Here is a 12,641-nt window from a genome sequence, read left to right as displayed (position 1 = left end):
AAATGGATTTTCTATTCTCACACACACTCTCTCCCTCTCTCTCTCTGTATGTGTGTGTGTGTGTGTTTGTGATTGTGTGCGTGTGTGTGTTTCGATTGGATTCTATGTTTGGATTAGATGAAGTAAAATTCAGTTTAATTAGTTCTGTCTTAATTGAATTGGATTATGTGTTTGGATTGAATGAAAAAAAAAAAAAATAAAAGTAAAAATAGAGTACCTTCTCGAAGGGTTTAGTGTCTATATATATTAAAAGAGAAACTTGATGACATTACATTCAACAATCAGGACCATTCATTTTGTCTGCTTAATTAATTTTAATCATTGGATCATTTTGATGATGCCATAATAAAATAAAATAAAATTAATATTAACTAAATTAAGTTGACTACGTTTGGGAAGTTGAAAACTTATTAATGGTGACTGAAATTTTTATTTGGAATGTATTGAAGTGAAATAAATGTTAAAATAACTGTCAAAACATAAATATGGTTCATTCCTTTTAAAAATCAAGTAATTTGTATTTACCTTTCATAATTATAGAATTTGAAATCAAAGAATTCAAAATAGTATGATAATGAATATATGTATGAATTTATATATATATATATATATATATATATATATATATATATATATATATATATATATATATTTGAAATAGGAAATTGGTTTGTCCATCATTGTCACTGTCATCGATTTTGATTTAGACGAATGCTGATATTCTTTTTATTGCCGTGACTATTCAAAAAAGGTAAGTAAGAATGATGGTGATACTAATGTTGAAGCATTTACTTGTGATTGTTGTGGTGAAGTTTCTGATGTTTATAGCAAGTAAGTTCATAATTTTATGTTTGTAAGGTTCTTGTGCCATTAATCTATATTTGAATGTTTCCAATTTTATTTCATTGTCCATTAAAGTGTCATTTTATAATTTTACGGCGATGGTCGTAATTCGTGTTCAATATGAATATGAGTCTGCTTCTTTTGTATTGATTGACCATCATATTAAAAATGTTATTGACCATGCTAATTAGTGGCTGATGGAAAAAATATCAAATGTAGGGTAAATTTTTTAATTGTTAACTCATCTCTTATTTTGATTTATGATATTAATTTTGTTTAATATATGTATTGAAGAATTGAAAAAAAATCATTTTAACTCATTAATGCATCCAATTCTTTTTAATATAAAAAACTGTCCAACTGTCCACATATATGACATTAACGATTTATATTTTTTTTTTTTATATGTTCCCCGCGTTTAACGCGGGTTATAATCTAGTTTTAATAAGAACCGGATACAATCAAAATACAACCTAATTATTTTCTTTTAATTAGACATGACAATCAATAACTATCAAGCATCCTCAAATTATTTTCTTTCGATTAATCTAGTCGAACAATTTTGAAGCATAAATTATCGACTCGAACTCTTTTCTTTTAATTAATTTAGTCGAACAATTTTGAAGCATAAATTATCGGCCACCGTGAATAGGAGGCAAAAGGCGTCGGAGACTAATGTAAGTAAATAATAGTCAGCACCTAAAGGTCTAAACCCTCCCTTTTCCTGACAGTTCGATACAATTGAATTTGTTGGGGACGACGGCGACGGTTAAGATTTACTTAAATCGATTTGATATATGTTCAGAGCTCCGACAGCTAGTGGTGGTGGTGGTGGTGGTGTACCTTTAACATCCATCACCACTCAATCACCAAACCCGACAGATATGGGGGATCAGAGCCACCACCGAGCTGCCGCTGCCAGGGCTTTCCAATTCCACCCGGCACGACCAGCCATCATCGACCTCTTCAATCTATACCTCGGTGTACGTTACTTTCTTCTATATCCACACCAAATTTAACGAACCTTACGCTTTGCTAATTGCCAATGATGATGTTCATTACCATGGAATAATCAATTTCTTACTTTTTTTCGATATGCCTACATCCCCCTACAATGTTTTCAGTTTCTGTTACTCCATCAATTTCTGAAAATCTTGTTTTTAAATCTCAAATTTTGCAGAGAAGTGGCCGCGAAAAGTCAGACGATTTGGTCCGAGAACCTCCGTATGTTTAACTCTCTTTACGTTTCAGTTTCAATGAGTAATAAAAGTTTTTTTGATACATGGATGTTGATGATGAGATTAACTACAGGAACAAGACACAGAAACGAGTTACTGCTCTGAACCGAGACCTTCCTCCACGCAATGAACAGTTTCTTCTAGATTTTGAGCAGCTTCAGAACCAATTTCCTGTAAGTTTCCATAAAACTGATCATCAAACTTTCATGATCCCTCCATTTTTGGTTGCCTCATCTGAATTACTTCTGTCAGGATCGTGAACAATTACGCACTGTGTCAGAATCAGTGCTTATCTCTCTGGTTATCCAGTGTAGTAATCATGCACCAAGGGCAGAATTTATTCTCTTTGCTCTACGAAATTTATACACCATTGGCTACATAAACTGGGATACTTTTCTACCATCTCTTCTTTCTGCAGTTTCATCTGCAGAAATGTCAGTTAGTGTCTCCTCTACAGCTTCACCACCTCCACCTATCACCTCTACATCTTTATCACAAACCGGAATGTTACCATCAACCACAATCCCCAATTCTTCAAACTTTCAATCTTCAAGTCCAGCATCCCCTTTAATATCTGTTCATGGAATCGGTTCCCCATCTCAATCAGCAAATGAACCATCAACAACAGCTATATCACCTGTAAAATCATCAGACATGAACAATGGTCAGATGTCAAGAAGTAATGTATTAACAAGAGACAATGCTATAAGCAGCTTGAGACAGTTGTGTTGCAAGATTATATTTTCTGCATTAGAAGCTAGCTTAAAACCATGTACACATGCTGATATTTTCAACCACATGATGAATTGGCTAGTTAACTGGGATCAACAGCAACAAGGGAGTGATGATGTTGATGGAATAAAATCATGGAAACGAGATAAGGCGTTGTTTGAATGGCTTCACAATTGTTTAGATGTGATTTGGCTTTTGGTTGATGATAACAAATGTCGTGTGCCTTTTTATGAATTAGTAAGAAGTGGACTACAGTTCTTACAAAACATATCTGATGATGAAGCACTTTTTACACTTATTTTGGAGATTCATAGAAGAAGAGATATGATGGCTATGCATATGCAAATGTTGGATCAACATATTCACTGTCCAACTTTTGGGAATCAACGCCTTTTAGCTCAGGCTACAACTACTATTTCAGGCGAAGCAGCCATTAATATGAGATATTCACCTATTACATATCCAAGTGTTCTTGGAGAACCTCTTCATGGAGAGGTGATCACTTTTTCTTTTGATTTATCTCTTCGTTGTACAAAAATCCTACATTGATATTTTTCTTTACCCATTAAATCCTTTACGGTGGAGTGGCTGAATGACCATTTTACCCTTGTATAGGATATTGCTGTATGTATATCAAGAGGAAGTCTAGATTGGGAGAGAGCTCTTCGATGTATCAGACATGCTCTTAGATGCACTCCAGCACCTGATTGGTGGAGGCGTGTCCTTCTTGTTGCACCCTGTAACAGACAGCACCCACAAGCACCTACCCCTGGTGCTGTTTTCACTTCAGACATGATATGTGAAGCAAACATTGATAGAATTGTTGAGCTCTTAAGGTTGACCAATTCAGGTAAAAGCTTTTGACTTTTGTGCTTTACCTATTTAACCTGTGTTTTTGAGTTTTGACTGTTTTCCAATCTTTGACTTGATGCAGAAGTAAACTGCTGGCAGGAGTGGCTTATCTATTCAGACGTATTCTTTTTCCTTGTGAAAAGTGGTTGCATTGACTTTGTTGACTTTGTTGACAAGTTAGTTATACGTTTATCTGAAGATGATCACCAGATTTTAAGAACAAATCATGTCACATGGTTACTTGCACAGATTATTCGTGTTGAGCTTGTGATGCATGCTTTAAATGCAGACTCTAGAAAGGTAATTAACATGTCATTTTTAGTAGATAAAAGATAACCATTAATTTGATTTTAATCATTTTACATCTTACTATAGATGGACACAACAAGAAAGATTTTGTCATTTCATAAAGAAGATCGAAGCTCTGACCCTAATAATCCCCAAAGTATCCTTCTCGATTTCATAAGCAGTTGTCAGAATCTTCGTATATGGTCATTAAGCTCTTCTAGTAGAGAATATTTAAACAGTGAACAGCTTCAAAAAGGAAAACAAATCGATGAATGGTGGAGACAAGTAACTAAAGGTATATATATATATATATATATATATATATCTTACATTACTTTACCAATTATAGCAATACATAACTCATAACATTAACAATTTTGTTACATATTTGAATGTTGTTAGGGGATCATATGATGGATTATATGAATCTTGATGATAGATCAATTGGGATGTTTTGGGTTGTGTCTTATACAATGGCACAACCTGCTTCTGATACAGTTATGAGTTGGTTAACATCTGCTGGACATGCAGAATTACCAGGTCCCAATCTACAGTCTAATGAGAGAATCTCAATGATGCGTGAAGTTCATCCTGTTCCTATATCTTTGTTGTCTGGATTTTCAATTAATTTGTGTTTGAAGCTTGCTTTTCAGATGGAAGAAGCTATGTTCTCTGGAGAGGTATTTGATTTCACTATCCCATATGAATTAATTATACGTAAAATATTTCTTAATCATGTTGTGATATTTTGATCTTTTGTATAAATGCAGCATGTGCCAAACATTGCAATGGTTGAAACATATACTAGATTGCTTCTCATTCAACCTCATTCGTTATTTCGTTCACATTTAAGTGTAAGATTCATGTTACTTAAAGTTTTTCATTGATATTCACATTCTAAATTCTAATAATTTTTTAAATTTTGCAGCATCTACATCAGAGGAATCCATCTATCTTAAACAAACCATCTGCTACACTTTTGGTCCTTGAAATTCTCAACTATCGTCTATTTTCCCTATACAGGTATCAACTAACTTATCCTCCTTTTTTTTATTTTATTCTATACTTAAACTTCATTACCCATTTTAGGTATCAAGGAAAAAGCAAGACATTAATGTATGATGTCACTAAAATCCTCTCAACCCTAAAAGGAAAACGAGGAGATCATCGTGTGTTTCGATTGGCTGAAAATCTATGCATGAATCTCATTTTATCATTGCGAGAATTCTTCTTCGTGAGAAAAGAAGGAAAGGTCAGATAATCTCATAATAGTTGACTTTTAGACTTTTTTTTTTTTTAAACTTCAACTGATTACAGGGTCCCACGGAGTTCACGGAGACATTGAATCGAATAACTGTAGTGAATCTTGCTATAATTATAAAAACACGTGGAATTGCTGATGCTGAACATTTGCTTTATCTTCAAACAATGTTGGAACAAATATTGGCAACAAGTCAACACACATGGTCAGGGAAAACCCTTAGGTACTTTCCACCTGTTTTATGTGATGCATTGATTGGAAGAATGGACAAGCGGGGCCTAGCAATTCAAAAATGGCAGCTGGCTGAAGGAACTGTGATTAATCAGTGTAATCAGCTCTTAACTCCTTCAGCCAATCCTACTTATGTCATGACTTATCTTAATACAAGTTTCCCTGAACACCGAAGATATTTATGCGCTGGTGCATGGGTTCTCATGCACGGGCATCCAGAGAATATTAACTCCGCAAACCTCGTAATTCTTCTTCTTCTTCTTTTTTTTTTTTTAAAAATCTTTTTTCTTTTATTTTGGTCGTAAAAACTTATAGTTTTTATTTTAATAGGGACGTGTTTTGAGAGAATTTTCCCCTGAAGAAGTGACTGAGAATATGTATGCCATGGTGGATGTCCTTCTTCATAATATGCAATTGGAGCTACAACATGGACATCCTTTGCAGGTTTAACAAAATAATAATAAAAAAAAACTTCCTTTTATGCTTAAGTGGTATTTAATATTATTATTTGTTTTACTAATTTGATTTGAATTTATTAGGATCTTATAATGAGGGCATGTGCAAATCTTGCATACTTTATTTGGAACCATGAGTTGCTTCCATTGGACATTTTGCTTCTGGCATTAATAGATCGTGATGATGATCCACATGCTTTACGTATAGTGGTATGTAACCGTAAATATTGGATATTCTAGTGGCGTTTTGTTTTGTTTTTAATGTGTTGCATTAAATGGTGTATTCTTTTTTCAGGTTAATTTACTTGAAAGACAAGAGCTTCAACAAAGGATAAAATTTTATGTTGCTAATCGTGGAAAGCCTGAACACTGGCTTCAAACTGGAATTTTCAAACGTATAGAATTACAAAAAGCTCTAGGCAATCATTTGTCATGGAAAGAAAGGTGAAATTACACATTTAGTCCCTGAGCATAGCTGATTTTTGCAACTTTGGTCCCAAAAAGTTTTATCTTGCAATTTTGGTCACTATTTGAAGTTTTTGTAACGGTTTTGGTATCTGTTCCAAGTAAAATTACTATATTACCCTTTATCTTGTGTTTTTGCAGATATCCGACATTTTTCGATGACATAGCAGCACGTTTACTTCCCGTTATACCCCTGATCATCTACAGACTTATCGAAAACGATGCTGCAGAAGCTGCTGATAGAGTTCTTCAATTCTACTCAACTTTCCTCCATTACTACCCTTTAAACATCACATTTGTACGCGATATTCTCGCGTATTTCTACGGACATCTTCCCGCAAAACTCATCTTCCGAATCCTCAACGTGCTGGATATCAAAAAGGTAACCGATTTTAACCTAATTTCATCCCTCCTTTGACTTTTCCTTTGACCAAAAAAGTCAAACCCTTTCAGATGCCATTCTCCGAGTCATTTCCACAACACGTCCACTCATCAAACGCCATGTGTCCGCCACTGGACTACTTCGGGTCTCTTCTATGCAACATCGTCCACAACGTCATCCCCCAATGCAAAATCGACACGTCAGCAAACGGTATAAAAAGCAACCGAAATCCAACCGTAAGTCAAACCGGGTCAACCAACACTTTTGAAGGTCAAAAAGCATTCTACCAAATCCAAGACCCCGGGACCTACACGCAACTAATCCTCGAAACCGCAGTTATTGAAATTTTATCATTACCTGTAACAGCATCACAGATTGTAACTGCATTAGTTCAAATCATTATTCATATTCAACCGACTCTTACTCAATCTAACCATGGTTTTCATCAAGCTTCGACTAGCTCCGGGCAGGGTTCTGCCCTGCCCACATCACCTTCGGGCGGGAGTAATGATTCTTTGGGCAGATCGAGACAGAATGGTTCTGGTTTTCTTTCGAGAAGTTGTTATGCAAGTCAACAGCTTTCTTGTTTGATGATTCAAGCTTGTGGGTTGCTTTTGGCTCAGCTTCCTGGTGAGTTCCATGTGCAGTTGTATGCGGAGGCGTCACGGGTGATTAAAGAGAGTTGGTGGCTTTCAGATGGGAAGAGGTCTGTTAGTGAATTGGATTCTGCTGTTGGGTATGCTTTGTTGGATCCTTCATGGGCTGCTCAAGATAATACCTCCACTGTCATTGGTAAGTTACAATTTGTTAAAAAAATAAAAAGTAAAAGTATTTTTGATTAATTTTCATGATTATGATATTTTTCAGGAAATGTGGTGGCTTTGCTTCATGCTTTCTTCAATAATCTTCCACAAGAATGGTTGGATAAAACACATCTCCTTGTAAACCATTTACGCCCTATAAAATCAGTAGCAGTGCTCAGAATAGCCTTCCGCATTGTGGGCCCATTGCTTCCAAGATTAGCAAATGCTCATAGTTTGTTCAGCAAGGTAAAACTTTCCACTTTCCTTATATACCCTTCTGAAAGTTTAAAAAAAGTATTAATGTTAGTGATTTGGGCACACAAGATTCTTTCTGAAAGGGTAGTTTTGTCATTTTTTCTAGACACTCGAATTGCTGTTGAACATGATGGTGGATGTTTTCGGGAGGAACTCTCAGCCGTCAACACCTGTTGAAGCATCAGAAATCACTGACCTTATTGACTTCCTGTAAGATTTTATTCAAACATCACGTGTGAATATAGTTTAATAATTCTTGAAATTAAAATTGTAATATTTTTTTTTCAGTCATCATATCGTGCATTATGAAGGTCAAGGGGGTCCTGTGCAGCCAAATTCAAAAGCAAGACCAGATGTTTTGGCTTTATGTGGAAGAGCTATTGAAAATTTAAGAACAGATGTGCAACATCTTCTTTCTCACTTAAATACAGATGCAAATGCTTCTATTTATGCTGCTACTCATCCAAAGCTCTTTCAGAGTCCATCTTGAGGTTAAGGGTAGATTTGGTAATTAACAGTTTAACATTTTCAGTGTAATGTACAGTAATTATTAGATGACGCGGTTCAAATCACTATAATATTATACGGAATAGTTAATGTAATCAAGTGTCTTATTATTATTATTATTATTACATAAAGAATTAAGATCTAAGTAGAACAAATCAACAGCAATCTATTTCACCATTGTTGAATCTTGATGATCAAGTATCTTTGCAGGAAAGTTGACTTTTGAGATCAGTGAGACTCTTTTTTTCTTTCTAATTCCAATTATATATAATGGAATCTTTTTTTATGTTGTAAGAAAGTTTGAAGCTGCACTGAATTTTATGGAACATGATAAACAGAGTACAGACAAATGTGATGGTGAATTATATGGCAATGTTACATTGATTTTGGATTTGAAGGAAGTAGGTTTGACCTCAAAAGTCAAGTCTTTTTTTTTTCCTAAAAGGGTACGTGACCATGTGATGTTATTGCACCTTTTAAGAAACCGAGCCAATGAAGCAATGATGCTTTAAATGCCTGAAAATGAACATATACAAAACTCATCAACATATTTTTTTGAACTCATTTGTGTAAAATTTATTGGTCGAAAAAATTAAGATCTGTGTTGGTATCTTGTTTTCTTTTTACTCGAAAATATGGTCTGTATAGTGTCTTGTTATCAAGTTCATGTGAAATATGCACATAAAGAACAAGTTTTTTTGTATGTAGAACAAGTTCATGTGAAATATTCACGCAATACTTTTCATTTCTCTTTCGACAATTAGCTATGGCTCTTCTCGCTGGCTTAATCATCGCAGAGAAAACCTCTCACAACTCTCACAAGCTTGTCTCTTTATACTTACTCAAACGAACCAAAACTTAAAAAAAAAAACAGTAGACCACATTCATTTATTTTTCTCTTATCCTTTGCTTGAGGTTTATAACAATATACCCCATGTCACCAGCCAAATTCGTTATTTTCACTTATTCCTTAATAAGTTTTTTCTCTTATTTCTCCACCTTTGTGCAATGATGGTTCCATTTCTTCAAAAATGGAAACAAGTACCTCCATTTATTACATCTCTCTCCTTTGATCCTCACAATATTCATATGCTCAGATAAATGGTGCATGATCTGAATCTCTTTCAAAACATCTTCTTAATGATCATCTTGTAGATAGGTTTCTTCTTGGGTACGGATCTGCATGCATAAGGAATGCCTTCTGTGCATAGATGGGTTATAAGAAAATGGTATAAAGGAGTTATTTTCTATCTCACTTTTGGAAATTTGTACTTTATTTGTGTATGATATAGTCTTTATTTTTATGGTACATAATTTTGATTTAATGCTATGTTATTGCAAGTTTACTTCAAAACAATATATCCTTTCAATGAGAGGTGGTTGAGTGGCTGGATGATCACATTATTTTAGGACATTTTGCATGCATTTGCATTGTTGTGTGTTACCTGATATCTTTGTGGGTATTACTAAGTTCTTAATGTATAATGTTTTAATAAGAAAAAACCCAATTATAACAGTGTCCAATGGTTTTTAGGTTTATGGCTTTTTAGTAGCCTACTTATGGAGCACGGAATGAAAAAGGTACTATTTTTACCAATGATACTATATTTAATTAGTGTTTCTAAAGTTATTGTTAAATGCATGAAATAGAAACTAACTTGAATTGATCTGTTAATACAGTATCATATTTTCAAAAGCTCTTTTATTTTTTCAATTTCACTTTCTTATTTTTCTAGAAGTTTCATTTTCTAACTTTTTTATTAAAGCATTTACTATGAAAGTACAATGATTTAAAAAGAAAAAACCAATTATAACACTGTATGATGGTTTTTAGATAGCCCATATATGGTTTATGGTTTTTTGGCACTCTACTTATAGAGCACATTAAGGTTGTCGTAACCCTAGTATGTAAATTCGATTGATAATTTGATATTGAAATATATTATTCTCTCTCCTTCTCTCCTTGACTGAAAATTCCCAACAACAAAACAATGACTCTTTGATTTTATTGACTTGTTCTAGCCTATTAAATCACCCTTGGCATGCATACCCTTATACGATCAAATTATAGTATAATCCAACAATTATGGCTTTCAAAATCAAATAATGGCAACAGCATAGAATATCTTCCATGTATCTTCTTATCAATAATGCTTATAGAATATGATGCATGAATGTGACATCCAAATTCTCAATACACGTAGAATTTGATGAATTTACTTTACTACCCTCCTCACTTTGTATATATAAGCAGCACACATCCATGGAGTTTGGCACACAAGCTAAGCAACAACACAAGAGAAATGGGAGTAACGGTACGTACCATTAATGTTTATCGCTTGTTGGCTCGCATTAATTAATTAATCAAGCGCACAGCTAGAATAGATTATTGTAGATTGACTTTTCTCGAGCTTATATGATAAAAAAAGGTACACGTGTACGTAGTATATATATACATGATCTTATCTATTTATATATTATTTTGTCAAACATGCATGCACAGAAACTGGTGCAAGTAGGACCATGGGGAAGCGGGGGAGGACTGAGGAGAGTACCCCTACGAATTCATACCAAACGGTAGGATCACCAAAATCCACATAAAAACCGGAGGCTCAGGTGGTTGCATCGATTCCATAACATTTGGCTACATCGATGCATGTAGTGGTCAGGAATGTTGGTCAAAAACTTATGGTGGCGAGGGTGGTCACCTTTCGATCTCAATATGTAAGCAAGCATTCCAGTGACTTAATTAACTATAGCTAGCTACATCGATCAATAAAAGTATATGGTTTAACATATATAGGTGTTTTTTTTTGGGTGGGTAGATGTATATATATTGAGGAAGGCGAGGAGTTTTTGGAACTGAGTGGAACAGTCGGACGTTACGGTGGTTGGACGGTGATTACTTCATTGTGTTTCAAGACGAACAAGAAAAAGTGTGAGTTTGGTTCGGTGAGTGATAATAAATTCTCCCTGCCTGTGAAAACAAACACCACTAAGATTGTAGGCTTCCATGGGCGGTATGGGGGTTATCTTGACTCGATTGGTGCCGTCCTCCAGCCCAAGTGATACCCTTAATTATATGGTGCTGTATATGTCACCATGCATGGTTAACACTTTGTGGAATAATTAGAGAGGCTTCGGGCACAAATGAATATGTAATAGCAATAAACCTTCCTTGTATTGCACTTGTTATCTTAAGCTATATATATGTAATAAACGTATGTTCGACGTACGGTTTGTGTTTAAATATATAAGTTTCGTTTGGTTTGCAAAAGGTTGTTGTAACCCTAGTCACGGAACAATTAAGGTAAAGATCGTAAGTTCATGGATAATCGTTTAAGAAATTAAAGTGCTTAATTTGTCTATAAGTACAATAAATGTCAAAAACATGGAAAAATTAAGCAGAGTCGGTTTAATTTGGATTGTTTCAAACGCAGACACTTACCTCTGATCTCAACAACTCGTCATTTTTTGAACTGCAAGTCTGCATAAGAAAGATAGATAGGATCACAAAGGGCTTAAGGAGAAGCATTGATTGGTAGGATAGATAAGCGGGGCCAAGATAGCAATCCAAGTATGGCAGCTGGCGGAAGGGACTGTTATTTAATCGGTGTACACAACTCTTAATTACTCCTTCCGCTAATCCTACTTAATTATGTCATGACTTATATTAATACAAGTTTCCTTTAACACCAACAATATCTATGTGCTGGTGCGTGGGTTCTATGCACGGGTTCCCCAAGAATATTAACTCCGCAAAACTGGTAAAGTTTCTATTTTTTAATTACTTTGTTAGCCATCCACATTGAACTTTATAAAGTTCAATGGATCAACACATCATTTTTCTACATTCCATATAACTCAATCAATTTTTTCCTATAATGCATTCAACTCTACAAAGTTCAACAGAAAATTACAAAAACTAATTTATAGTATGTATTTAGAGCATCCACAATGATGAGTTCAATGAGAGAGTTAAATGTGGTGGTAAATCCATGTGTTATTCAATGAATGAAACTCAACCATTGTAAGATGCCACCTTGACATTCAATAATTTTTGGAGTTCAATCACCATTGAACTTTTCAATGGAAAAAAGGAACGTTTTAATTCTTAAATATGCACTATAAATTATATTTTGTAACATTCTATTGAATTTTATAGAGTTCAATGCATTGTAAAAAAAAATAATAGAGTTGTATGGATTGTAGAATGATGATGTGACAATCCATTGAACTCTATGGAGTTTAATGCATTGTGGATGCCCTTAAGATTAGAAAACTTTATTTTTTCCCATTGAAGAGTTCGATGGTCATTAAACTCCAAAT

At 34.4% G+C, this 12,641-nt stretch overlaps 1 protein-coding gene and 1 pseudogene across 2 annotated transcripts; both read left to right on the top strand.

Annotated features, from left to right (window-relative positions):
- The first annotated feature begins 1,455 nt into the window (after positions 1–1,455).
- Positions 1,456–8,431, top strand: LOC145092650 (mediator of RNA polymerase II transcription subunit). The gene is made up of 20 exons (XM_079030611.1): positions 1,456–1,826; positions 2,024–2,067; positions 2,155–2,254; positions 2,334–3,308; positions 3,429–3,663; positions 3,748–3,965; positions 4,041–4,248; positions 4,356–4,633; positions 4,724–4,807; positions 4,882–4,976; positions 5,043–5,205; positions 5,271–5,687; positions 5,776–5,889; positions 5,985–6,110; positions 6,196–6,344; positions 6,507–6,747; positions 6,819–7,539; positions 7,615–7,796; positions 7,912–8,015; positions 8,094–8,431. The coding sequence occupies exons 1-20, from the start codon at positions 1,641–1,643 to the stop codon at positions 8,293–8,295; spliced, it is 4,842 nt and encodes a 1,613-aa protein (XP_078886737.1). The 5' UTR covers positions 1,456–1,640; the 3' UTR covers positions 8,296–8,431.
- A 2,168-nt stretch (positions 8,432–10,599) lies between these two features.
- On the top strand, positions 10,600–11,547 carry LOC145092648 (horcolin-like; annotated as a pseudogene). Its single transcript, XR_013702611.1, has 2 exons — positions 10,600–11,036; positions 11,116–11,547. The product of XR_013702611.1 is annotated as a horcolin-like (transcript).
- The last annotated feature ends 1,094 nt before the right edge of the window (positions 11,548–12,641 follow it).

Source organism: Lactuca serriola, chromosome 3, assembly GCF_051521515.1.
Source record: "Lactuca serriola cultivar US96UC23 chromosome 3, Lser_US96UC23_V15, whole genome shotgun sequence".
NCBI lineage: Eukaryota > Viridiplantae > Streptophyta > Magnoliopsida > Asterales > Asteraceae > Lactuca > Lactuca serriola.
Note: the sequence above shows the minus strand (reverse complement) of the source record. Positions and strands in the feature narration are given on the sequence as shown.